The sequence below is a fragment of the Tauraco erythrolophus genome, chromosome 14, assembly GCF_009769465.1.
Source record: "Tauraco erythrolophus isolate bTauEry1 chromosome 14, bTauEry1.pri, whole genome shotgun sequence".
Taxonomy (NCBI): Eukaryota; Metazoa; Chordata; class Aves; order Musophagiformes; family Musophagidae; genus Tauraco; species Tauraco erythrolophus.
The window spans coordinates 6,470,720-6,498,711 of record NC_141478.1 but is presented as its reverse complement, the minus strand read 5'-3'; the positions used below and the strand labels follow the sequence as shown (position 1 = coordinate 6,498,711).

Below are 27,992 nucleotides of genomic sequence, written 5' to 3'. Positions count from 1 at the left end.
TGTTATTGGGTAGCAGAGTACATGCGGTATCCAAAAGCAGAAACATAGAAAAAGAATTATTGTTTTTCTTTACAGCACGTTCAACTGGACAGTGCCTTTCCTCTCTGTCCTGGCCTGCTTGGTCCTGGCAGCAGCAACGGTTGTTTTGTATTTTATACCACTGAGGTACATTGTTTTAATCTGGGGTAAGTACTCCACTGTGTCTTGTTTGCATGCAATAAATGCAATATATATCTACAGAATGAAATCAAACAAGCTTTAAATGACCTGTTACGCAGACAATCAAGTGCTGTTGCGTAGAGGTGAATAAATATGTTATGAACTTCAAAATTACCATTTCCCCCTCCACCTTGCGTGATCCAGTGATCTGCTTTTCTTAAGGTACTTGATAAATTTCCAACAGCACCACAAGATGAGCATTAGTTTAGATAAGCTACTTTTAATATTATTATTATTGTTCTGCAAGAGAGTAATTAGCTTCCTGGTTCTGCAGCCCTCAGTTGGAAAAAGGTAGAGAGTGGACAAGATGTGTTTGAAGAGCTGGACCCTGTGGGAGCCTTTTGGGTCTTAAGTCCCCTGCAGTCAGGAGGATCAGTGCACTCAGTACCCCATGGTCCAACAGAAGGCATGAGCGTCTCTTTGTGTCATGGGTCGGAAAGTATTTGTTGTATGAAGGTGCATTATGAACTAAAAGAGGAACTTTTAAAAATGAAAACTTTCCTGGTGGTGTTATGGAGAAGAGCAAGATGGTCTTTCACAAAAGGAGATGGCATTCCAGCTGCTGAAGACTTTCTTCATCTCAAAATGGCCTTCTGTCTTACTTAGAGTGGTAGCTTTTATCTCAGCTTTGAGGTACAGTGACTGGGAACACAGTGCAGGTGGTCGTCGCCGAACCACTGGAGCTCAGCCCCGGTGTGGCTCTGGGCTGTAGGGACCCCCCACCCCTGCCAGGGATGAGCCATCTGCTGCTGCCTTGGCCCTTCTGCTTGCAGAAAAGGGGGGGAATGAGAAGGTGCCAGTACAAAAAGCCATTCTTGGGCAAAAAATAAATGAAATACAGGATTAAATCAAACAAAAGAAAGGGCAAAAGGGAAGGAGAGAAATTGCTAGGAGTAAAAAGTTCAGTAACAAAATATTGTTGTTCTTGTATGGAAGACATGGTGAGTGCATGAAAACTATACATCTGTTCAACATCATCTAGACTGACAGGGCCTTCAAATATGATACATGTTAAACAACTACCCTGTGGCAAGGCCTCAAAAGACCTTATGGTATTTGCTGTTTTTTAAAAATCAGGTACACAGAAAATTGTGTTGGCGTTTTGCTACAAGTAGATGGCTTAAAAGCTGAATCTCAGATGTGAAGCAGGTACATTCTGGAGAGAGAAGGCGGCTGGAGCAGCTATCACATTTGAAATCACTTTCAGGGAAATTACTATGAGGTTTTGGGCAGGGGCATGATGGAATGAAATGCTGTATTATGATCCTCAGATGCAACCAACATTGGGAATTTTTTTGCTGTCCTTTAAAATGGGTTAGCTGATTTTCTTCGCTGAGTGATTCTTTGCTTTTCTACCACACCTTTATGTAGCCACACTAGTAGTTGCTATTTCTCGGAGGGAAAGTGGTGGCAATAGGGTGTTCAGTGGCTGTATTGGTGCAAGGGGAGAGCTCGGATGGTGCTCAGGTCTCTCACTTTCTCATCCCGGTCCATGCAATAGAGATGGCACTGACTGAGGGCTGCTCATCACTCCCTTTCCTCAAAGGTGGGAGAAGAGAAGACCTCATGGTCTCCACAGAATTATGAACAATGCACTCCTATGGATCTTCTCCCACCAGGGACCACCTCTGATAGCTGAAGCATAACTCAGTCCCTGAAGGACACTGGTAGCACTGTTGCTGTAGTTAATAAACCAGATTATTCACCCTAGGATCAAAGTAAAGTAAACCTTGTGAGTTTTTACAGTTTTCCACGGCATTGTAGTATGACCAACTTGTCAAATCTGGTTCTGCAAAGTGAGCACAATCTGTAAGACCTGATGGTGAAGGGAAGCTTTTGTTTTCAGCAGAAATGGAAGGAAAAAAGCCTTTATCCCACCCAGTTCTTTTCAGAGCCCTGCAGTTCCCTGGGCACGAGGAGAGGCAATGTCTTTGGTCACATAGAATAGCTGATTTAACAGTAGTCTCAGTTGCAAATTTGTATATTCTCCCCACAGTATCCCCCAGAATAAATGCATGCTGCAATCTTTTTTTGCTATGTTGTTGACAACAGATGATCCCCAAAGTAGAGAAATATCTTTATAAATAATGCCCTCTGCTTCCTTGAGGAGGCACTTGTGAATGATTCCCCATGTCATGGAACCAGTGCATGGCTTTAAGTCCGAGGCACTGTTTTCACACCAATTTTTACTTGTGAATTCCTCTTCCCTTTTTCACCTTACCTGAACAATTTAGGAGAGAGGGAATAGAAAGGAGTTGCATTATTTTGTTTACTGTGTTTTTTTTTTTCCTAGGCATAAATAAATTTACTAAGAAGCTTAGAAATCCCTATGCCATCGACAATAATGAGCTACTGGATTTCCTCTCCAGGGTACCATCTGATGTTCAAAAGGTGGGTAATGAGTGGCCACCACCAACAGAGGAAACAAGCAGCACAGAGAGCGGCTGGGTGCTCTGCTTGGGGAATACGGTGCCAGTGCACTTTTGAATAAGGGAGATAAGGAGTCAGGGAAAATCCACAAAGGGAGATGGGGAGGCTGTTAGAAGAGAGGGGAGCCAAAATCCTTTGTCAGAAGGATAACATGATTGCAGAAAAATTATCCTGAAAAGACCTACTTAAAAATGATCCGGAAAATCACCCAGCGTGGTTACTGAACTATGGTTTCCATCACCTTTCTGCTCCGGTATTTGTACAGAGGGAAGAGAAAAATAGTCTCTTTGATAGAGATAACAATCCAAAAGGATTTGCTGAATTCTCCTTTTTCTCAAGATTGGGGTGGGGGGCTATTCCTTCTGTGACTTTGTGCTTTCTGTGATTTTTTTTTTTTTCCATATAAACTGTCCCTCAAAACTCTTCCTCCTCACCCACCTTGAGCTCCAGGCCTCCCTTGGACAATGTTCAGCTCATCTTTTTCTTTAAAGAAAGCCTTGAGATGTGTATGAAATACTCTGCGGTTGATCAGATCAATCTTCTACCGTTATTGAATTATAACTTTTAATCTAACCGGAATCTATCCTCCCTCAATTTCAGTCAAGTCTCGTCTCTTCTCTTTCTTTTAAACACCACCACTGTCTTCAGTAATCTCGCCTGTCTTCCTGGAAATTATTTGCACAATAAGTCCTTTAGAATGTCAAGATCTGTTTATTTCTCTTGGAGGAGGAAGGAAAATAGTCTTGCTGGGTAATGAAGCCACACGATATAAAGGATTCTTTCTTTTGTTTTAATCAACTGGAATCTGTGTCCTCAGGCCCTGATCCTGATGCCCTGGATCCCACTGACATTCTACCTTCCTCTGTGCATCGTGGTACTTTCCCAGCGAGGTGCTGCTCGCTGTGAATAAGGGGATCACAATCTTGCCTGTAGTGGTTTTACTCTGTTGGAGACAGAAAAATAATTGCCCACATGCAGTGTCGAGGCATCTGGTAGAAACAAGGTTGGAAAAAGTTTCTGGTAACTTTTATCTCAAGAGGCCACCAGATTGGTTGGTGGCAGCACTAATACCTTGAGAGAAATCTTGCCATAGACTGGTGGGAGGAAAGAAGCTAAACAGAAACAATCATAGACACATGAAGCTTCAATGTATTTTTATTTTTTGTCGTTGCTCTTGTAGAGCACTCTGGATTTGCAGTGATGGTTTGCATATGCCCTTTTAGTGTTTATGTTTAAAGATAAGCTGCTTTTCTATTTATGCTTTATTTAACATTTACATTTATAACATTTCCTTGAGTGGTTTCTATCATTTTGGGATCCTTTGAGCACTCCAAGGAAAACGATAACCATTTTCTATGGGAGGAATGATAAAAGTTCCTAGGATGGGAACCTCTTGAGTTTTCCACTAGTGCTAAAAATATCAAGCCTGCATGACAGCCACACGCTCTAGTGAAAAGTCATCCGTGGCAGCTCCAAAGCCCCTCTGTCTGCTTCGTTTTACATGCATCATCGCTGTGGTACTGCAGCGAGTTAGGAATTACCTCTGTACGTTAGCCATTTACAACCCATATGTGTTGGACAGAAGACAGAGGAGGAGTGAAAAAGATGGCACGTTTGGCAAAGGTTTCCCTGTGATTTCAATGGGAATACTCTTCTGTAGCACAACAGCCAGTTTGGAGGTTACACCATCCTTGTCAGTTTATTGCACATGTTTTAACCATTATATTGTATATGAAATTGTTTTGAAAGGTGGAGGCAGCTTTGTCCAGGTTCTATTAGGGAAAATATTTTCCTTTTTTGAAATGATTAAATATGTCAGCATCCCAAGGCCTGTGTACGGTTTTGACAACTGTCATCTTACTGCGTATTGGGATCCACTTGAAACTCCTGAGAGAAGTTTATTAAACTTATAGATTAATGCCAAAAGAAGAAGAAAAACAACTCCCAAACCAAAACAAACCCAAAAGATCTATCCTACATTGCTGAAATCAGGTAGAACCCCATGTACCTCATTAGAAAAATCTGCTTTTAATATTTTCGTTTCAAGAAATGATGCATGACTTCTCAAATCCTTCCTGCAATTAATCCCCCATGTTCCTGTGTTTAGAAAATGATTCATTACTTTTGAACCTTCCTTAGTTTCCCTTGGTTTGTCCTCGGGGAGCCATTAACGCACACTGTAGTGAGCTAGAGTTACCTAACTGCAGACGTCATGTCTATTTGTTTTTACAGGTGCAGCATGCTGAATTGAAACCATACAGCAGCTCCAGTCCCGTTAGGAAGAAGCGGAGTGCGCTATAGGATGCGGCGCGATTTCGGAATTCAGCATCTCCCTCCCTACCCACTACGTGTGCGCACACGCTTCCCTCCTCTCCTTCTTGCTTCAGAACAACACTATAATGGCTGCCACAGACTTTTTTTTTCCCCTGAAGAAGTGGGTTTTGATAAACACCTATCTTGGGTTGTCTTTTCAGCATGGAGTCTTAGCCCAAAAAAAGAGCAAGGTGGAATGTGTGAACTAGTTTGTGGCGTGGGGAGGAGAATGGGAGAGGATGCTGCAACTGCACCTTTTTTTTTTAATAAATTTTTCATTTTTTTCTTTTTTCTTTTTTTCTTTTCTTTTCTTTTTTTTCTTTTTTCTTTTTTTTCTTTTTTCTTTTATTTCTTTTTTCTTTTATTTCTTTTTTCTTTTATTTCTTTTTTCTTTTTTTTTCTTCCCCCCCCCTCAATTGCAGAGGCAAGGCTGGATGAGGCAGCACTCCCTGTTTTATGTAGGAAGAGATAATTCCTCTTAGTGTACAGATCAGCTGAGCTGATGTGAGGAGATGCTCTGAACCAGTTTTTAACATATCCAACAGATTTACATTTAGATATGAAAGCTATTCTTTTCCGAGTTAAATCACTGTGCCTAGAAAGGTTTAAGCTCCGAATTAACAAGTCTTTGATACCCATCTTCTGTTCAAGCAGTGTACATTTTAAAAAGTTTTTTATCATAATTAGGAGAAAGGGCTAGGAGCTCCAGCAGTATCTCAATATTTCATCCAGCACTTGTGGGGTTTTCTTTTTTCCTTTTTTTTTTTTCCTTCTTCTCTTTTTTAAAGCCCACCCTGTGGTTAACTCTTTGGATACTGGAATCATCTGAGATCCATTGCTGGCAATGGATGCATGAGAACCTTCTGCTGTGAAAGGATTAAGAGACTGTAGAAAAGCCTAACTCACTGACCTGAAAAGACTCTGTTCACTTGCCTTTTATAATTCCATCTCATCAGATATTTTCAGCATAGCCGTTGTTTTCCTGTCTAAATCCAGAGGGGTCAACACTACAGATCCAAGAGAAAAAAGAAACTTTATAGCCTTAAAGAAACAAGTGCTTGTACAGAAAGAGAGCATGGTGCCCAAAGAGGTGGTTGTGCAATAGCGTGCAGGCTTTGGTCCACCACTGATGTCTTGTTGGAGTCTTTCCTGGCGATTCACAAGGAGAGGATCAGAAAGTGAAGCCATATGGAAAGTGAGCAATGAAGAGACAGGAGGAAGGACCGCGTTTTCTATTCTGAGGAGAATGTGATTTATTGCTTGCTTACCAGTCCTTTAGCTATTGTGCTTTTGCTTTATATAATTCAGATAACCAGCATTATTCATGTTGTTCGACTGGGGAGACTGAAACACAGTATCATGTGTAAACCTGCTTAATTTTGGTGAGAGCCTGACCTTCGATCCTCTAGGTGCTGTAGGACGTTGTGGGAGCGACTTGCCACCACAAGTCATTGGTAGCAGGAGAGCTGGAGTGGCTTCTTGTGATTCCCAGGCAGGTGTTACCACCAGCATCCCCTGGGGTGGTTCACAGTGCAAAGAAATAGATAATCCCCAGAGACAGGTTTCTTTTTTAAAAAAGAGGACTTTGGAGGTCATCTAATTACAGGTAAAACAGGTAAAACCTTGGTTATGGGTCAGTGGTCCAAATGGAGTCACACTGCCTGGTTCAGTAGTGCGATCTTGTGGGCTTCTTGCATGAATTTGAAGAAAGAAAACTAACCCCAGAGTATCTTCCAGTGGGTTATTAGCCAGATTCAGTGATTTTTCCAGAAGTTGATTTTTCAGAGTAACAAGCCCCACTGTGCCTTTGAATAAGGAGAGGCACATTTTCATAGACTTGATCGGATAAAGAATGTATTTTGCTCATGCGAAGCTGTGTGTAGCTGCATATGGAACGATAGAAAAAAGATTATCCTGGTTTAAAAAGCCACAAAAATGCCTCTGTGTGCACATGTGCTTGTGTACCCATGTGTATACAGAGTTATGTATAAAGAAGAGTACATGTATAATGTATTTATAGGCGAGTGTGTGTGGGAAAATGGGTGAATATACAGATTTAAGAACCTCGAAAATGTTTATGAAAAATGCCAAAGATTCTAAAGCTTATCATCTTGCGTCTGTTCTTCTTCATTTTGTATCTTTCCCGGCATGTCTCTCTGGCTGAGCCAGATCTCTGCATGATTTGATTTACTTCAAGTTAATGAAGTTGGTTGGAAAGAGCCTTGTAGAAATTATAAAATCTCCAGTAAATCTCCTTCTTGCACATACAATAGACGTCCCTGGACCCCTTTTGTTAAACCAGTTTCGCAATCTTCTGTGTAAACAATGCCTCATTGTCTCACTTTAAACTATCATCTGGTCTATCATACTGCAGTCTTGTTTTGTAAGGACCAAAGTCAGACATATTTAAGCGGGCGTGTGAGATCTGATCATTGATTTGAGTGAAAACACTCAACTGCAGGAAAAATTGTTTATTTATTCAGAAGTTGAGACTGATAATTTTTTTTTTCTATAGATTTTTCCACATGGAACTGATTTCTGTTCAGGAGACAGGGTGATTATTTTTTTTTTTTTTTTTAGTGCAGATATGTTGTGTTTCAGGGTAATTTGTATTAGATTGTTATGCTGGAAACACACCAAATGAAGGGATTTGGATGATCCAGTACCTATGCATGTTGTAACGAGCTCTTTGTTTTGATAAATGCTGTTTTAAATGCAATAAACATTTGAGGTTAAACTGATGCTTTTAATTTTTCTGGATTAGGTGATATGTTTCCCATTCTTTGCAAAACGCTTACTATGCTCTAATATTTAGTATCTTACTAGGTAAGGAAATACATCACTTGGCAGTGCAGGGTAACAACAAACACCAGAGGTTACTTGGAATAGAGACTGTGCTGCAGCAGAAGATGAGGTAAAGTCTGACCCCACCTGCTTACAACTATTTAGCGGGATTTCCTAGGCCCTACCTAATGGAAAGGAGGGTTGTGTGCATTTACTGCACACTCCAGTAATCAAACTATTCAGATTTTTCGTTTGATTCTTAAAGCAAGAATACTGGCTGATACATATCTCTGTGTGCCCGTTTGCCCATGCAAATGATCGGTTTTTGCATTGTTAATATATTCAATGTATAGCATGGAAACGATAAACTTACATCTTTAATTTAAGATAGTCATTTCAGTGCAACAATATGTGTATTTGCAGTCTAAAGTCTCTAAGACCAGAAGGCATTCAGAAATTTAAATCTAACTATGGGTCTTTTGGATGACTGTGAATTACAGAATCATGGAGATACCGGAATATGACTAAACACGTCCACCAACTGTACAGTGTGTGAATAACTGGGTTTGACCTGTATGTGAACGTGCAATATATACTCATTTTTGCCTAAACGTAAGCTACTGCTGGAGGTTGGTTTCTTGAATAATCATGAATAAGACTGAGGATTCAGCTCCCCTATGGATCACTGTCAGTAAAACTCAGTCACCGAAACGCACCTTGTGGCAAGCGAGCAAGCAACCGAAGAAAGCAAAGTCGGTGGAAATGTCACGCACCTTTTCTTTTCTTCTGCTTGCAGATCCCCGATTCCAACCTTTGTCCCTAGCTGTTCCTCCCTCTGCTTCCCCCTCGCTCCTCTCCCAACCACCCCCAAAGCCCTGCTGCCCTGGGGCTCCCACTGCAGAGCGCTGCCCAGCAGACCGGGCACCCTGCACCCCTGGGAGTGGGAAAGGGAAAGCGCTTGTCCCCTGGAAATAAGACCAGCTGCTGCTAACTCCCTGCCTGGGGGAAAAGTCCTAACAACTCCCCGAATTGGGCTGTCCCACTAGAAAACAGAGACTTGCCATTTAATTTCCTGTACTCTACGTGGGGCTGTGTTTTATTTATTATTTTTTTTTGTTTAAATTTGGAGGGCCTGATCCTGCAGGCATTGCCACAAGTGGAGCTGGAGTTATTTTCCCATCAGATCGGTTGGTTCACACCAGGAAGGAATTTGACGGTGCTGATGTGTTAAGAAAAAATCGACAAAATACATTCTAATCAAACCTTAACCTTTAGATTCTCTGTCCTTTAAACTAAGCTGATAGACTGATTGGGAAATGTTAGCTTCGACTTTAGATACTATGGCATGTGCTAGAAGCGAATCCTGTTCTGACTTAATATTGTATGTGTATTTTATCTGTAAAGCTACATGTGTCAGGGCCCTGGTGCATCTACCCCTTCAAATCGCACAGGGACATGATAAGAATATCTGCTCTTTAGCATCCTTGAAGTTAGCAACTCAGAAGGAAGCTGAGATGTTACAAATGATTGTTAATCTGCTGTATTGCAGATGGAGTGTTTTAATCGTTCTCAAATTGGGGTAAATTAAGCCAGGTGAAATTCCATCATTTTGGGACAAAGTGTCTGCCTGACAGTTTATCAGTGAGGAAGACCCTCAGCAGCAACAGTAATTGTATACTGAACAATTAGTCAGGAACTAATTGGAACTAATAGGAACACGCGAGCAAAAGATGTGTTTGTGATTAATGTAAATGTTCACAGGCATTTAGAAATAATATTGGAGTGAAAAAACAGCCTCTTGAGATTATAGCGTTTTTAATCTACTTTTCTCTGTGATGCTTTGACTTAAAACAGTGCAGCGTTTCAAGAGAATTTAGAAGGTCATTTTGTTTTGAATAAAAGATGTGCTCCTCTGACGAGAATCATGAAACTGAGCATGGGGAAGCAGGAGGTGGCATTCGGGTCTCAGTGTTTGCAACAGCAGCAGCACCTGCGTGGGCATGAGTTCAAGTTCTCAGTGTGGATTTAACCTGAGGGCTGGTGATTCTTGTTAAATTTTACGTGAAGGAACGTTGCAAATCGGTTCCTGCGTTTTGGATTGAACACCTGCAATTTCCCTCTTGGCTGAACAAGATGATATGCCTCTTACAGGGAAAGAAAGTAAGAGCTGGAAGATACGCTGCATTTGCCCTGATGTCCTAGTGCAACCAGCCTTCCAACCTCTTGAGGACTTCCTTGCAGAAGGAAGGTAAGACAGGCTCACAGACTGGGCAAATGCATCTGGTTCTGGGTCTTCCCAGGCCAACCATGGTCAGATTTAGATTCAACATTGTGCCTCATACCAGTGCTCATTGCTGCTAGAATGGCTCCCTGAAGCCATTTGCTCACAGCTGATGCATTTAAAGAGTGGCCTTCAGCCCATGAAGGAAGGATAAGGCACTGGGCTTCAATGATTTGAGGGGTAGATGGATGAGTATGAGTAGGGAACCTGTTCTAGGGTCTGCTTCCCCAGGGAATCTGGGACTGCTTAGCTAGGGATTTCTCCTCTACACCTTAATTGTTCTGATCAAGTTTCTAGCACATGAATGAAGACATTTTCTGCTCTTGACCTCTGCATTTTTGGAAAGTTGACTTTTATGACTGGGAAGAATATTAAATGTTTAACTGTCATCTACCAACCAGAGATGATAAAAGGGGATAAAATGGTGCTAGATCCAAACTCCTTCAGAGAAGTGCAAAGTCCACTCACCAGTATTGTTACAGTGATTTCAAAGACACTAGCCAATACTTCATTTGCATCCTCAATAGGGGTAAGTGAGTAAAAGGAGGTTTGTCTTAGTGATACTATCCTTTATTCCTACTGTGGATATTTTTTTTAAGGAGATACCTGAAATGCAGCAGACCAAAATGCATTATTTTTATTTCTTGAGCAAATTCTAGCTACTGTATGTGGAAGATGGAATTTGAACTGCTTTTAAGGGCCTGAGTCTGTGCATAGTGAATCCATGTATTATTCACTTGCTTAGTACCACCACTTCGCAAAGCAGAGTAAATATCTCGTCTTCCTTTTCAAGTGGAGATGCACAGTGGAAAGAGCATATGTTCCTACAGACAAAAAAAGACTCTTAGTTTCATTGACTTGTGTGCTAAATTTTGCTTTGATCATGGCTGTCTGATTTCTCCCTCCACCTTCTGTCTGCCTGTGGTCGGCTTACTCCACAGAATGAGTATCTGGAGCAGCACAGCAGCTACAACCTTAGAAGAAGGGGCAGGGAGGGGGGGAAAGTCTCCCTCCATCTCTGGCACTAGACGACTTTACTGAAAGTCAATGCCATTCCATTGCATTTATCACTGCCACTCTTGCTCTGCATATTTTTGGTATTCGCCATGCATTGTTAGCAGTGATTGTCATGTAATTAAATCACTGCTCATCACGAGAGCCTATTTTTATGCTGAGATAAGCATCAGAAGTCTGCTGCAGCGTCCCCCAGATCAATAAAGATGTTCCCTGTAGGATTACAAATAGTCTGGGGTTGTACAGGGCACTAGAATTAATTAGGAATGATTTCTCTTTTTCTTTCTTCTTTCAATACATTTTTAATTGTTTATCCATTTTCGATGGGCTTGTTTTTAATTCTACTGCGATGGTCCAGATGCTTCTGCTCAGACCTTTTGAGTATGATATGGTATGAATTTGGGCAATACCATTTGCTCTAAGCAGTCACTGTTATTGTCATATTTTCGTAGTCATATGCAACTATTGCTTCAAAATATGTTTCTGAATGAGATGTTTGCATCTCAGGCTTTGCGTTTGAGATTACAGTTAAATGGATTTATCAAGTGGTTGAATTTGGAGACCAAATGCAACACCTAACCTTCAGGTGCTGTCCTGAAGATCTTGGTATTTTGACTGGAAGACCAGAGGGCAAGTGGAGAAACTTGAGCCATTTACTGATGAAGCATTTGCCCAAGGTTGCAGAGCAAGTCTGTGGCAAAAAAACCCTCACCCAGATTAGCACCCTGGATTATTGTGATTTATACTTTCCTACTGTCAGCTGCCTACTTTCCTTTGCTATGTTTCCTACTTACGTAGGTTTTCTCCTACTTAAGGGCCAAACTGTTTTTTTCGTCCTCCATGGGGCATTGATCCAACATCAGGATCTGCTCCTCCTCCCTGCCTGCAGACCTGTCCTACCCACAGGGAAGTCAAGGTTTAGCAACAGCCCTGTGTTGAGAGTCCTGGTGAGAGATTGTTTGCTGTAGAGGTAAGAGCAGGTAAAAGTTGCAATGGATCTTGAAGAACAGGATTATTTGAAAGAATTCTTTTAAAAAACGCTTAACTGGAACAAAGTCAATTAAGGTGTCTGTTTGGGAGGAGGGTAAACTAGAAACACAGTGTTGAAATTATATAGTATTGATTAGCTACACAAATAGAGGCTGTGGAACATCTGTGTAGGACACTGCAGTGAGACAGAAGTTTCTGGAGAGTTGCTAAAAACAGAGCAGTGGTTTTCCACAAGTGGATTAGACATAGGGAAGATGAAGGTCTTCATTTTTATTGCCCTTCAGTCAAACGGCTGAGTGCCATGTCCTCATCCAGCATCATCAAAAATGGAAATGGCTTCTTCAGCTGTGCTGGGGAGGAGCGTTTGCTCTCTCAAAGGCTCAGGGAAGAGGTAAGTTCCTTTTAGGGAACAGAAGTAGTGTCAAGATTCCTGTAGGAAAATATATAGCCACTTCTCTACATGAAAAAGAAATTAACAGTTGAGTGTTTTGCACTTGCATTGCTATACTAAAGTGTCATTCTTCATGAGCTGCACTTGAAGTCAAATGCCTGCTGAGCTCAAAGGCTTTGGATCGGCCTGGCTACCTCTACGAAACGGATAAATGGTGGCCAAATTTGCTGCTGATCAACTAGGTGCACTTAATGCAGAGAGGATGGTGATGCCCTGGAAGAGCTTTCCCAAATGCAACATGGTGCTCCTTGGAAGTGATTCTTCTAATTGGGTCGTGACCACTGCCAAATGAGGGAGCAGCAGTAAGTGTTGCTCTAAGCAGCTCTCACCCTATGGTGCATGCTCTGTGTTCGTGTCAGCTTGGAGGAAAGGGCTGGAGCTTGTGCTCTGCTCTCGGTCCTTCTGTCCACCTTATTGCTTCACGGGGATGGAGATTAATTTGCCCTCAATTAGCAGCCAGCCTTGCTGACGTTAATGCCAGGATATTCCTGTTTTCTAAAGAGCAGAAGAACTTTGATTCGGTGGCAAAGAACTGGGTAGTAGCTGTGCTTCAGAAAGCACAGGTATCCTCAAGAGCTCCAAGCTGGTGCAAAGATGCTAATTTGGGTTTAGCCTCACTTAAAGGCAGTAGTAGGACCTGCTACAGCCAAGAGATTAAATACTTTAGTTTGGACCCATGGAGATCCAAGGCCATATGAACCTGTTGCCTGCCTTCTGCTTGCGTCACCAACCAGCAGAGCAGAATGGCTCTGCAGGTGGGGGGGTTTGGGAAGCACAGAACTTGGCAAATACGCCTGCAGCCTCGGGAATCCTGGAGTTCCGAAAGCAACATGCCCGGAGCGTGCACGGGACCGGGCCCACGCAGAGGCAGCGGCTGCTGAGCTCCTGCCAAAAGCAAACTGTGCCCAGAGCGCAGCACGGTGCAGGCTCCTGCCAAAACCCACCTGCCCAGGACTCGCGTGGGGCCGTGCAGGAGAAGAGCTGGCAGCCCCTGAGCATCTCTGGGTCAAAGGCTTGCTGTGAGCCCTCTGAACGAGCCTCTTCTCGCATCACCACCCAGGAGGGAGCTGCTGCATAGCTCAAACTCTGCGAGTGTGGCATGTTTTCTCCCCCACTGCAGCGTTGTGCTCTGGACTGCATCTCTCCTGCTCGTGCCAGCAGAGCCCTGGCGATTTCAGTGCTCGGTCCTGGTCTGCCTCTGTACAACAGAATTCAAGCTTGCTGCTTTTCCAGTTGTCACCTCTCTCCTTCTTGGGAAGGGGCTCCAAGGGTTTTCCTTTGTCCCCTGAAGTTCTGCAGAGCTGCTGCTCACCACAGGCAGTGCCCGGGGTGCAGAGTACAAACACTCAGAGAACAAGGAGCCCGGGGACACGCGAGTGGGGTTCCTTCAGCTTTTCTATTGCACGTGCATAGTGTTAGTCTTTTTTACAGGGAATTTCTTTCCAAATAGTTATTTTTCCATTTTCTCATGTGGTCAGTCTTTTCCATCATCACAGTGTGACTTGGATTAAGGTAATTCAGAACAGGAGACTCCTATAAAATATATTCTTGCCCTAGAAATTTTTGCCAGAAATAATCCTTCCCATTGCCAGCTCTTAAGGTCAGTTTGCTTGCCATCAGCCTTCCAGTTCTTTTTTATTATTGTTATAATTATTATTATCAATATAGTTCAAGTGTGTATGAGATAAATTTAACCTCATTATACATTTTGATTGACTGCAGATTTGGGGGGGGGGGGGGTTGATAGTCACACTACGTCAAAACGTGAAATGTTATGGAAAACTGGAATAATTAACCAAAAGGAGAAGTATACTGAGATTTTCAGTGGGAAGTTATCTTAAATTCATTGGGCACCATCCCAGTCCTGCTGAAGTCAATGCAACTCTCCCATTGCTCTGAAATTAGCCCTGGAGAGCATTGCTGGGTAGTCACCCCCATAGCAGTTGCATGGTTGCCTCATAGATAATTTGCAAATTGTCCGTGAGCCATGTGTACAAATGTGTCTGGTATGGTGCTAATTTACTGGCAAGGTCTGGGTACGGAGATCCAACACGCTGCTCGGGGAAGCTTCAGCCGTGCCCAGCAGCCGTTTAGAGGTTTGGTTTCTATGCAGCATGTCAGGGATAACTGACGGATGGGCTCAGCCTCCCCTTCGCGTGTGTTTGGAGATCTCCAGCCAGGCCAGGATTTGCCAGATGACCACGGTGGGGAAGGCATCAGAAATATTTCCGTAAAAATAACCCCTCCACATCTCTAAAAATTTCTCTACTTCATGCACGAGTGTTACAAAAGTCTTGTTCATGGCTACAGGACGTAGCTGGACATTATCTGCTCTGTGTTCCGGCTGGGTTTATTTTGGGGTGGTCATAAAGGAAATCTCAGTGTTGAGGTGGGTGGAACATTTTTATTGAACTGATGGGAAAAAGAAAAATACCTGGCCTTTTGGAAGGGTTTGAACTCTTAGCATAAGGCTCTAGGAGATGGATGAATGGTCAGAGGAGAGGTGACGGGGCAGGGGTCAAAGGTCTGATGGCATAACTCATGGCTGCAAGAAGTCCCTATCTCCCAGTGAAAGTCCAAGAACTGGGGCTGGCAGCAGTGTGACCCGTCACAGCCAATTCATCAGAAGGATTTCCCGTCTGACTATGCAGATGTGTGCACAATTATCTAACCTATCTTCACGAACACAGCCCGCGTCCCTGCACGCTTAAATAAATCTTGGCACTATCCCTTTCAGAAGGCATTTCAGGTTCAGCCTGGTTGCCTGCATCCTGCGTGGTTTTGTTCGGCAGAGTCCTTGCAAACAGCCCGTCTCCTCTTCCCTTTCCGCTTCCCCTTCCTCCTCCTCCCATCCCACCACAATCGCTGCTGCCCAGACCCATCCTTCACTCGCACAAAACTGATTTCTGTTTATGGAGCAGCTGGCAGCAGCAACGCTCGAGCACTGAGCGATGACTAAGAAACAAGCCCACTTTTCCCTTAGCTGTCAGGAGCTTTTAGAAATAACACCCTCCTCTGAGGAAGTCAGAATAGCAACAGGAAAATAAGTAAAACCTATTATAAAACAGTTGTCCAAGAACTTAGGCACGGCGCGGGGTAGAGATCAATATGCTGTGAAGGTTAAATCTATTTTCACACTGTGTTCTATTTCACAGTTTAATGGTGTTTTAATGTGTCTGTCACTGAGCCCCCTTCATGTTATGCAGGTAGAGTCTTTACAAAGGAGAAATAGCGTTGGCTTTACAAGCTTCACAGTAACATCTTATTTACCAGCTGAGATCTGACGCTTTCCTCTCTGGAGATACGCCAGGGTTTGACTATTTTATTTCATTTTTTAGAAAACATAATATGGTGTTGCATTTACAATAATTTTTAGATGGCTTTGGGGGAATGCCTGTAGGGATGGGAGCAGCGGGAGCATGTGTGTGCCTGTGTAGAGGAGATAGAAATATCTACTGCTGTTTGTACAACCTGAATACGTGGAGGATATGCAGAATTCCCAAACTTGGCTTTGCATCCAATCCAAAATGGTATATTTGAATTCTTTAGTCTGAGCTCAGCTGACACTGGGATGTTGCATCGGACTTGGAGAGAGCATGGAGGACAAAACCAGCAGACAAAGAGGAGTGATCACAGCCCAAAGAAAAGGTGCTGAGAGAGGGTGGGGTAGAAGGAAAGCTGATTGCAGCCTGTGCCAGTGGAAAGGATGAAAGGGGAAGGAGGGATAGAGGGAGAGGCAGCAAAAGCAAAGAAAGAGGTGTGGTATAAAATCCAGGGTATGTGCAGGGCTAAAACACACAACAGGCCTGTGCTCGATGTTTGGGATGAGGCAGTTTATGCGTCCACAGCTCAGCTCACACCCTCTGCCTAGAAGCTGAAGAAGGGAAAAAAACCCTATTCTGCATTAATTATCTCTTGAGCTTCAGCCAGGGAAGGGAGAGGCTGAGACCCCCAGGTGAAAGGGTGCTGCTGGTTCAGGGCTCAGATGTGTAACAGGGTGTCGGTGTGCTGACCTGCTCGGTGAGGATGCTTTGACAAACCTCCCACTGCCTGCGGCTGAGCCAGCACCTGGACACAGCCTCTGGCCGTTTTCATCTCCCTGCAACGCGCCGGGGCTGCACACAGCTGGATTGTGTCTCCCCGGCGAGGCTGGGTAAGCCGCAGTCGAGTAGCACCTCTGCTTTTGCCAGGAGTGAACCTGAGTGCCTGTGTTATCCCGAGGGACTGGCTCCAGACATCCTCGCGTTGTAATTGATGTGCAGAGCCAGGGGAGGACAACCCGCTCATGCCAGGGGCTTCTCCTGCATGATCTCTCTCCCTCCCGTCCTTGCCCTCGGCAGCTCCCTCGCATAGCTGGGAGACCTCTCTCCATTGCAGCTGTGTTCCCTTCCCACCTCTCCCATCTTTTGCTCCCACAGTTGCTCTTCACCCTCCTCTTCCTTTGTCTTGCAGCCAAACGACTTGACTCCACGCAACCTCCTGGGAGGGGTAGGCTGTAGGAAGGGAACGCATCAGAGAAGGAGATATAATATTAACTCTTCTTAGGAGCAACTTGTTAAAAACCTCAAGTTTTCCCCCTACCAATTGCTTTGCCAGAGTAATGTGCGTTTGCTCTGTCAGGGTCTGCCGAGGGCCGGTGCTTGCTGGACTGGGAGTTTTTAGACTTGCAGAGCATTGACTTGGCTTAACCTGTGTATCCCACTGCAGCAGAAACATCTGCAATGTGTGTTTTGGCTTTGAGGCGCTGCGTGCTCTGAGTTCATCTCTTCCCCCCTTCCGTTTTCCATTGTTGGAACAACAATATTCTGCTGGATGCAGAGCGCAACCGGCTCTGTATTGTGAGGCCAAAACAAACTCTCTGCTAGCGTGTTTTCCATCCTTCACAAGGTAAAACACCAGCGCTGAGAGCAGCTGAATCCTGGTGGGAGTCTGTTGTCTGGAAATCCAATGACTGACTTCATGGGGCAAAACTTTGTCTCAAGTAATACTGCTGAGAAATGAATTTGCTTCCTTGGGAGCTGGGGGATCAAAGGGTTTAGACCTGTGTGTGGGGTGACTTACCCCTTGTTAGGGCTGCAATTGTCCTCTCGCTGACCACCGCTGCCACCAAAGTGCAGCCTGTTGCATTAAAACATCCCCAACGTTCTGGCCTGCACTCCACAGCATTGCAGCACTTGCTTTAGCCGTCCTTTCCTAGTGGATGGAAACCTCTGTGAAGGTCAGAGCTCAGAACAGAAAACTTTAGGGAGCCAGTCCCAAGGAGCTGCCAAAATAGATGCAGCCCATGTTTCTGTCTCAGTTTTGCAAGGCCAAGATGTTCAAGGAAGGTTGTCACCCAATACCCCTCATGCAAAATCTGTAACACATTCACACCTGGCTTTGTGTGAAATGGGAAAAAATATATTTTCTGCTCTTTTATGGAGTCTGGAGCTTGAATCATGCATCTTTGGGTTTTGTTTTTTGTTTTGTTAAGGGGATTCACTTGCCTTGACATTTTGTTTCTGCTGCTTCAACCGCTGCAGCAAGTCCATGAATATTTGAATTACAAGCTCGGACATTGACAAACACTCCCCCAAGTGAGGCCACCTTTCTGAAAGCAAACTGGATACTTGTTCTGGTCCTAACATTTAGGGACCAAATTTATGTAAGTTTGCCTCCTTAATCCTAGAGTTATAGATTAAACTGAAGATTTGAGAAAGCTGCCTGACCAAGCAGCTTTGAAATTTAATGGCAGCTTTTAGAAGTGAAACTTTAATGCTTTTGGTCATCTGTGGCCATGTGCCTTATATTAGGTATTGGACTTCTGGGAAAGTGACAAAAGCACCACTAAAATAAAATGTTTCATTATTATAAGCTCACTTTCCTGCTTTACAGAGGAGACCTGGGGAAAAATGTTTGTTTGTTTACATTTACTGAGGTCATTAATGCAATAATATAGCTTGTTTAAAACCTCATCTTTACTGTGAGTTTCCTCTTGAAATACTAAAACACTGGAATCACAGAATAGAAGAAAAAGAAAGGTTAGAGACAGGAAGATGTCCAAAATAATGTGACTTTTAAAGAACTGTTTAATACACAGGGATTTGGTTGTTTGATGCTGTCTAATTCTTATTGATAGAAGCTAATAGATGATTTTCCAGTGCAAGAGAATTAATGTTTCTGGTAGCTGAGAGATGGAAGAGTTTCTCATCTCTTGCTGCGAGAAATCCAGCAGTCGTGTGGGATTAGAGAGTTTCTCCATGGCTGGGTGTTGTCAGCCTTCCTTTGTTGTGTGCACTTGAATACTTGCTGAGGCTTATCTAGAGGTCGCATTGGGAGCAGAGGATGGTGGCAAAGACAGACTTCACAGACCCAAACAGCTCCTCGAAAGGAAATGGGTCTGGATACTCATAGAGAGAAGAACAAGAGAATTACTGAGCATCAGCCGGGGCAGAGGTGGTGTTACTGTCTAGAGAGAGAGAATGATGAAGTTTTGCTGGCGTGGTCCATAGAAAGTAATAGTTCTTAGACTATAATTCAGATTTTTCTTCTATATTTTCTGTTCATAAAGCCTGGAAAATATTGTTCAGAGCTTTTTCAAATGAACACTTGAAAATGCTGAATGATGCCGCATGGAGATCTTGTCCTGGTGGACCATCTCTAGCAGCCTGAGAGGAGGGCCGTGGTCCTGGGCTCTGAGGTAATGAAGTTCTTCAGAAGTTCATAACCAGTTCCACTTGCATTTGACATCTTTCCAATGAACTCTTACCTGTGGAGCTTTCTGGCTTCTTGACTGGGTGAGCATATTTTTCAAGTCATGTTTCTGACACTTATGTTCACTTATGGCTGCTCATATTTTCCAAGTATCTTAAATTTCCTTACTTCACATAAAATTCTTTCCCTGTAGCATTTACCCCACAAAACACCAAAGAATCATCAGCACCACTGAAGCAATTCAAGTATCTGCATCACATTATTTAAAACCCTTTATTTATGGGGAATAAACATTATCAAGAAAACTCATGTCCAACTACTCAATGAGTAGTTTCTTTTAAGGAGCTCTGAGTAACTCGGTGGTGACATACAGCTACACGCTGCTAGAAGTTACTTCTGTGTCTTTATACTTATAGGGCTTAATTTATATCACAGTTTTTTCAGTAGTGCTTCTAGATTTTTTTCTCTTTTAGTGTTAAATTTGTAGGTGTCCTGTCAGTTACATATGAAGAGGAAATCAGTTCATAACCTGAGAGTAAGTACAGTGATACAAATACAGCTTTATACATTGCTCTGAAATTCCAAGATGCTTTTGTTATTTCCAAAATGGAAAGTGGCAAACTGTCAGGTGAAACTTCTAATCACTTTTCATATGTTTTATTTAAATCTCCAGCTATGTTTCATTACAAGATTTTGGAAAATATTTTGTAACAGAGCAATACTTCTGATAATAAGTCAATCTAAGGTGTCATAGAAAAAAAATATTCTCAACAATTATCCTTCCCACCCAAACCTTTTCTTAGAAGCAGTATTAGAAATTTTTAATGGCATTTTACTCCCACTATTGCCAAAGAGAGTTTTGTCATTGACTTGAAGGGAAACAATGTTTCATCCCTTAATTTTTGCATGAGCAGAGAGGAGTAGTTCAGTTGTTAGTGGATCTTGAACCGATATGTAGTTGTTATAAATAAGTCCAGTTCCATTTAAGCTACATTGAGCAGCTCCCAGTTCAACTCAGTTGAGGTTCTCATCCTCTGCTTGCTTCCCCCCTAAAAATCTCTGCTCAGGTGCCATCATGATGCAATGAAAAATAAAAATCCACTGATTATAAAGAAATTGCTACACTCTGCTGCAGGCAATGCACAGGCTGAAACGCGATAGTCATGGCCTTGACACAATGCCGACGGGAAGCCAGAAGCTGTCAGAAAGGTCAGAATTTCAATAACGTGTCTGTGCATTTCCAGTGCTCACTGCATTCCCTTCTCCTGGTCTGTTGTTTCCTTTCCATACCCCTTTGGAGCATATGCATCCTCTCAACAGACCTTCCTGGACAAAAAATGTAATAAGTAAATAAATGAGGAAAGTTTCAAAGTCAGAAATCTCCTTCAAAACCTTATGGAAGGAGATATATTTTGGAGCATGAAGATGCCTCTGGACCATTGAGCTCCCTCGAGCAGCTCTCCTTCCTACTCTGAAAGGTTCATACCTTTCCTTTTTCTGAAATGATTTACCCTTCTCGTCCTCTGTGTACCTGCCAGTTCTGCTCACATATGTTGCTTAAATTGAAGCATTTACAAGGTGTGATTGACCAGGTTTAGGTCTGAAATTTAATTTGCTGCATTTAAAAATTTAAGAGTTGTGCTCTGATTTGTGTCTGGAAAATTGTATCAACCCAAGTGCAAATTAGATAAACTCAGTACACCAGTTCTCATCTGAATTTCAGCCTCACCTGAAAGCAGTTGTTATTTGCGCTTTTGCTGTGGGAGCTCGGAGTAGACTGCAATATCTGTCTGAGGAGCTGGAGATGTAGCAGGGTTAACTCCTCCTGAACCACGTCTGATGGACTTGCCTGTGGTCATGCAGCAGGGCTCTAACGTGTCTAGAGATGGAGTTGTGGTCTCTTGACAGTCGGTCCAGCGCTGTAACCACGCTACCATGCTTTTCAGCAGATTGCTGATTTTTTTTCCACTTATGGACCCCTAAAACATTACCAGTGGAGATGAGGATTCCTGTATAAATATGAGCCTATGAGAATGAGCTTGATCTTCACAACCATCTTCGTAGACCTTTTGGATGTGCATCCACAGGTCCCTCCAGCTTGAAATGTTCCATAGCTTGTTTGAAACCAGTTGTGTATGATTTATCTTTGTCTTTAAGGAAATGTTTTCCCTTTTTTTGATGAATACAACAAAGACACGATTAATAAACATTTAACAAAGGCAAAAATATCCCCCAAATCTGCATCCATAGCCAGTCATTCCAAGCAACCTTTTCTTTTAGACATACCATTTCTACACCCATTTTGTTAGGGCTTTTTTTCCCAGGTATCGTCTTCAGATTAAGCCGGGATTCCACTGTGTCGAGGACCCATCTTGCAGCTCTGTCGCATGATGTGTGGGAAGGCACCAGTGAACAGCTTCTGCCTGGAAGTGTGCGGACCTCGCTTTGGAGCAATTTTTATTCTGCAGGTGAGTGCCCTGTATAGTGTGCATACAGGGGAGCAAAGCATCTTACTTTCATCCCTTACTTTTGTCGGGTTTTGCTTGCTTCAGAACTTGATAACGCTTGCAAAGCAACAGCTAGAGAAATAGGTGCATCTCTTAAGTAATAAGAGGAGGATTTTAAGCATTGCTAAGACCAAAGAAGGCAAAGGACTGGACTCAAAGAACTTACCTGCAACACTTCAAATGATCAATAGGAATTAAAATGGTAATTTCTTCCAACAACTTGCAGCCCTGCTCATGTGTATGATCGTGCTCACTGAGCACATGTAATATTATGCTCAGAGGGAAAAGCCCCACTCACAAGAGGAGTGTTAGCAAACCAAGTAAGCCAAGGGGTGTGCAGAAAGCTAGTATCTTTTATTTGACAAACTAATCTGCATTGTGGTGAGGAGACAAGCTTTCAGGTATTCAAGCTCACTGTCAGGTCTGGGACAGCATGCTGGCTTTCTGGTTGCAGCTCTCCAGTTCATCATGGATCATGTCTGATCTTACTTTAGGGGATGAAACGACTACCAGAAGCTGCATGTGTCTCTTAGGTGTTTCTACTGGAAATGCAGTTCTTTTCTTCCATTAAATTCTTTAAGAATGAAGAATTATTCACAGCTGCTGGATTTATGAACTGGGCACAGCAACTGCATGCACTGTATAGCCTAAAAACGAAGCTAACTTTGACTTTCAGTTTGTTTCTTAGCAAATTGGCCATGTGTATTCCCAGCAGGATTGCTGGAGAGAAACAGTGTCCACTGTGTTCTGGCCCAGTGTAATCTGCATTTCTAATTAAGGCTCTTTGCAAGTCCACTTATCTGACATGTGCAAAGAGCAAATAATAAAGCAATGAGAAAATAGCAATCTGCAATGAAACCTTTGTTTTAAAATTCCTTCTTTTATCTCTTTCTCCTATAAATGCTGAGTACAGATAGCACAAAGGGTGCCTTGACAATGGTATTTGCTGCTGCAGTGGCACTTTTGGTTGTTCTGATCCGCTTTCCATCTCTAGGGAGTTGCCTGTTTGGACACCGAGTGTTTGATCAGAAGTGGCTCTTCTAGATCCTATTGATTTGGGATAGTTCAGCACCTCGCAGGGCTGGGCCTGCTGCTGCAATTTAGGATTCATTCAGCTTAATGATCCTCAATCCTTCCCTCTTGAAGCCCTTTGTGGTTGGTTCAGGGGCTGAGCTGTAGCATGACCATGTTCAAAACTAGAGCTTCCTAAATTGCTCACTTGTGAGGTTTCCAGGCGTTGGTACCTCTTACTTCTTTTGGAAGGAGAGCTGGATTTTGAAACTTTTAAACCAGCTTATGCTTTCAGCCTTTCCTCTGACAGCTTGACACGTTTTGCGAACACCCTCTGCTTTCTCCCAGCGTTCAGCCTCACTTAGAAGCTGATCTGCTTTCACCCACCTTGTCACTCTTCTTACTTGGTACGTCAGTCGACTTTGGCTCTGGTGTTTGCTGAGAAGGTACGATGCTTCCAGTGAAGCCCCAGGCTGGATGAGATAGTTATCCAGTCTGCCCCACCAATTAGGCTGGTTACCTCTGATTTGAGAATTGCTCAGAAAATGGGTTAAAATAGAGTGGAAACCAAATCTCTAAAGGTACAAATTATCAAGGGAAAGGTTAAATCCACCTCCCTGGGGTGTGGATTGCTGATAATTCCTCTGAGAATTTATCAAAAGAAACTGCTCTGGGCCGAAATTTAATTGGAAAACAGTCTCCAATGGCATTTTTGTTTGTCTTTTCAAATTTCAATACAGGAAAATTTTTTAGTGGGCTTAGACATCACATTTCATCAAGTTGCATAGGGAAACTGAGGCTTTTAATTTTTTTTCTATGAAAACATAAACTAGAGATAAATCTTATTGTTTCTTTTCAGATTTACATTTCCAGTGCTGAGACAATACAAGCCTTGAAGGTGCATTGGCAGAGGAATACCCTGAAACACCACAACCTCGCTGTGCATCTGTCTGTTGGACTTAGAGGAGAGTTCATTTTGGGGTTTGGTATAGCTCTTGAGATTTCTGCTGCTGCTGTCAATAAAGGCACAACCTGCAACATCAGACCATGGTTTCACTCCACAGAGCTTTTCTCCTATGACAAATTTCTCTAAAACTCCACTACTCAGTCCTTCCCAAGTACATAATCTAATCTGGTGTATGCCCAGTGTTCAGAAGTTGTGATAGGCTTGTCTAAATTATGGATTGCTTAAAAAAAAGCAAAATAATTTAAAGCTCTGTGGGGCTTTTTTTAGGCTCCTTCTCACCGCTGAACCTTTAGCGGTCCCTTCCTGCAATTTTTCATGGTTTCTGCACTGTTCTCATACTAAGATGTCCATACTGTTTCTTGCTTTTAGAAGCCAGTGCTAAAAAAAATTTTTAAAAAATTATCAAAATATCATGAGACTTGTGATATATAATTACAAGACTTGGCAATACTTCATTTTCCTTCAAATTTAGCATCTTCTTTTCATACACAGGTTTTTTCAGATTTCTTTTGCTTGAGGAAGCAACCTGGAGCTTTGATTTTGCTGGGTATAATACAGAAAAGAGAAGAGAGAAACAGTGGGCCATTGCTACGATTAGAATACCTCATTTTTATCTCAGTCCATCATCAGTGAGTCAATTCTGACTGGATGGAGGAACTTGCGACCAGATGGAGGAAAGCTGGACCTGGAATGTGTAACCTGAGAGACCTTTCCGTAAAGAGACAGGAAACATAACTGGAGGGAAGTGTTCAGAAATGAGGTAAATAATCTTTAAAGTGGTTAATCTTTGTCCCGTTTGGGCTGTTTTGTCTATCTGTCATTGTATTGCTCTGCCCATTCTTCTTTTCTGTTGGAATCAAGGTGTGCCATGCACATCGCCGTTATACCTTTTACAGTTTCTGCTACTTCTGGCCTTTGGCACTATAATTTGCAGAACTGCTTGGTGAGCAGGAGAAGAGACAGATCCATTTCAGTCATTTCTTGCTTTCTACCTCTTTCTGTGGGTTAAAATTCAGCAGGATCTCGTCCCTGGTATGATTCATAGCCTGGAAGACAAGAACGCAGCTGGGGGCTGCAGAACGCAACAGGTATGAGAAGGAAGGGAGATACTTTGTGCTGCTGTTGTCACTAGAAATAGATCCATAAGACCAATGATAGAAATTCTCAATATTAAATACAAATAAGAAAGAGCAGAAGTGAACCTTGCTCATTTCTTAGTCGCGGAGGAATGTATGTTAGAGACGCATATGCGCTTCACGGATAATCCCTGCCTGTGATATAGAGCTTTTATTTTCAATATAATCTTAAAATAACAGCATGTAAAATGAGAATTTCCTGCTTCTCCTGGTCCTTGCAGAGGTCTAGACCAAGACATCCCACCTATGACCCTAGGGTAGGAAGATCAGACCCGAGCGAGTCTCACGTACCGTGTGAGATTCGTGACAACCCACCTCCCTCGCCCACCGCGGGCTGTGGAAATGAAAGCACGGTGGTAACGTGCTTTGAGATCCTCAGATTGGGAAAGGTCAGGAGAGCATCGCCGTCTCTTTCAGGAGCTCCAACACCAAGGGGAAACATAAATCACACAAAGCTTAAATAGGAAACCGCAGCTGCTGTCAGATTAAATCTGTTACAAGTGCATTCCACTGCCTCGCTGAACAGTGTTTTATTTCACACCTCAAAATGTGAGGCCCTGTGCCACGGACTTGCTCCTTTTTCCCTATTCCCCCTAGATGACTTAATAAGCTGAAAGTGCAGCTGGAAATTAATGCTTCCTGTCTTTTTAAATAATGTGACATTGAAATCCCAGTATTTAATGCGTTGGCATTTAACATGCCACAATATTTCAGTTACTTTGCACTGGTTGGGGTGCAGAAGTGTTATTACAGCTGTTCTGAAATTCTGACAAAGAGGTGCATTTCTCTCTCTCTCTTTTTTTTTTTCTCCACTATGTCCCACCATAATTGCTTTTTGCCGCATCTCTGAACCGTAACCATGGCGATCCGCCACATTAATCAGAGGACCCTCTTGTTGTTTTGCTTGTGCGAATGTAAGAAGGGGAAAAAAAATGAAAAAAAAAAGAAAGAAGAAAGAAAGAGGGGGCATCAAATATTGGCAGAACTTTCCAAAAAGAGCAGATTTTTCTTCTTTTTTTTCCCCCTTTTTTTTTTCCTTTTTCTAATGACAGAAGCTGTATTGGAGAAGTGGCCTGACCAAAACACCAAGGACTTGTTCATTGCCTAAAAAAGAGAGAGGAGGAGTCTGTTGTAGAGGTGTCACTCTTTGTGGAAAACAGATAACTGGAGCTTTCAAGCTGTTTGCCCCTGAAAAGAGGAACTGTTGTGTGCAGAAAGGGCAGGAAAGGTTGACCCTTCTCCATTTCTGTCTGATGACAAACTGGTCCTTGTTTGGAGAACAAGTTAATGCAGAACATCATTACTATATTAAAGTTATGCAGTTTCTGACTGGAGGGGGAGAAACTGCCTGGGTTTGGACAAAGATTTGGAGTTGCCCCTGTCTGGGTTTGCTGGGTACATGGTCTGCTACTCATGCCATAGGTGATGAGGAAGGAGAGAGGTTGAGACCACTGGCTGTGGTGGGACAGGCAAGAGATGAAGGGCAAAGGGAATGTTGTTGCTCTGAGATGTTTTTCAACGTCTGGCACCTCAGTGTACTTCTCTTTCACTGCTTCAAAAAGCTTCTGAAATTAGCCTGGAGACTTTCACATTGAGGGACTTGGGCAGTTCATCTTTGCTCAGATTCTGTTCATGTCCTGGAGTTGCTTAAAAGGGATGGGAAAGCTGCCCAATCTTCAACGTGTCCCTTGATTGGCTTTGCCCATCCAGGGTAGCCAATTCCAGTCCATCAATCACTGTTGGTTGATTCTGCAGGACACAGGGAAAGAAGAGCCAGTAGTCGTTGTTAGAGGGTCTGCCTGGGATCTCATAGTGTGGAGCATGGGCATGGTACCGTTTCCACTGTCCAGACTGTCAGGTGAGGTGCCTGAGGATGGGGGTTTGGTGCCCTGTAAAACCTGGCTGCTCTTTCCTGAGGAACTCCAGGAGCCACTCTGTATGTATTCATGCAGCACGATTTAGCTGTAGAAGAGATTTGTCCCCCTGTAGAGGCAACATAGCTTATTTCCATGGAGTATGAGCAACTACGTGATATTATTTTACTATCCTTTGACATGACAGCCAGGAATGGACTGATGAAGTGGGTGTACTCTGAACCCTATGGCAGCACTCACCAGCTGATCCCGAGAGACTCCCCAAATGTCCTTGCTGTGGCAATCACCTGTGGCAGTACCTGATTGCCTTCTAAAGTGGTGATTCTTGACATAAAGCCTCATCTGAATGAATAATTATATATCCCAGGGCTGTAAGTTGTTACGATCAGGGACTAGGCTTTGTTTTGACTTTACATGGGGACCCTGGTCTCTGGGACTTCAGTGCAGCAACAGGCAGGTGCTGGTGCAATTCACCTCAAAGTCCAGTTTGAAACTCCTTCACTCAGAGTCCTCTTGTTTTCCTGCTCTGCAATGGCTGGCAGCACTCATCGGCAATGATTGTGGAGCTGTGGCAATTAGGGGGGATTCTGCTCTTCCTTGTTTGCTCTCCCTCAGCCAGCTACACCTCTGTCCTCTCTACCTTCCTCACCAGCAGTGGTGGATCAAAGCCAATGTTGATGCCACCAATGCCCTGGTTTGCAGGTTGGGATCTCAGCACACACCCAGCCTGTGTCGGTGGTTCCAGCCAGCTTGCTGGACCATGCATGGTGCTGGCCGAGGCAGGGGCACGCATCTCCTCCTGCCATCAGCACAGAAACCCTCGAGGAGGAAGTTCCTCAGGCAAAGCTACTTATTGAAGTGCCTCAGCATGGGCATTTGCTGACGAGGCAGAGCCACCAGAGCATTGCTCAGTGACCTGAGAGGTATTTGGTTGGAAAATGTCTGGTTCTGTTCTCGTCTGAGAGCCATTTGATCCATCCCCAAAGATGCAGCATAGCAAAGGGCCTGGGGCCCTCCCATGGGTGACAACACATACATTGGGGTCTGTAAAGCAAACTGGGTTGTCTACAAGTCAAAAAGTCTTAGAGACCCGTTTCTAGGTGGGATTGTCAATATAGAATAACAAAGCAAAAAGCACTCCAGGCTAAATGTTATCAGTGATTATTTTTAACTTTATTTTTACCGTTTCTGATGTGTTCTTCAATCTGTCTTGTTGATGTTTATTTTTCCATTTGTGATAAGGGTCATATGTCATGCCTCCCTTGCATCAGGTGCTGTGTAACCATGTACTGTCCTTCCCCCAAACAGTTCACAAAGTCCTT

The 27,992-nt window shown here is 43.2% G+C and overlaps 1 protein-coding gene across 4 annotated transcripts in view; it reads left to right on the top strand.

The window, feature by feature from the left end:
• The window catches only part of MCTP2 (multiple C2 and transmembrane domain containing 2), a 101,069-nt gene extending 96,119 nt beyond the window's left edge, over window positions 1–4,950 (top strand). For all 4 annotated transcript variants that reach the window (XM_086620644.1, XM_086620643.1, XM_086620642.1 and 1 more), the window contains 3 exons: window positions 76–185; window positions 2,513–2,610; window positions 4,882–4,950. In XM_086620644.1, the coding sequence (XP_086476770.1) occupies window positions 76–185; window positions 2,513–2,610; window positions 4,882–4,950 (277 nt within the window). The remainder of the gene's footprint in view (window positions 1–75; window positions 186–2,512; window positions 2,611–4,881) is intronic.
• Window positions 4,951–27,992: the final 23,042 nt, after the last annotated feature.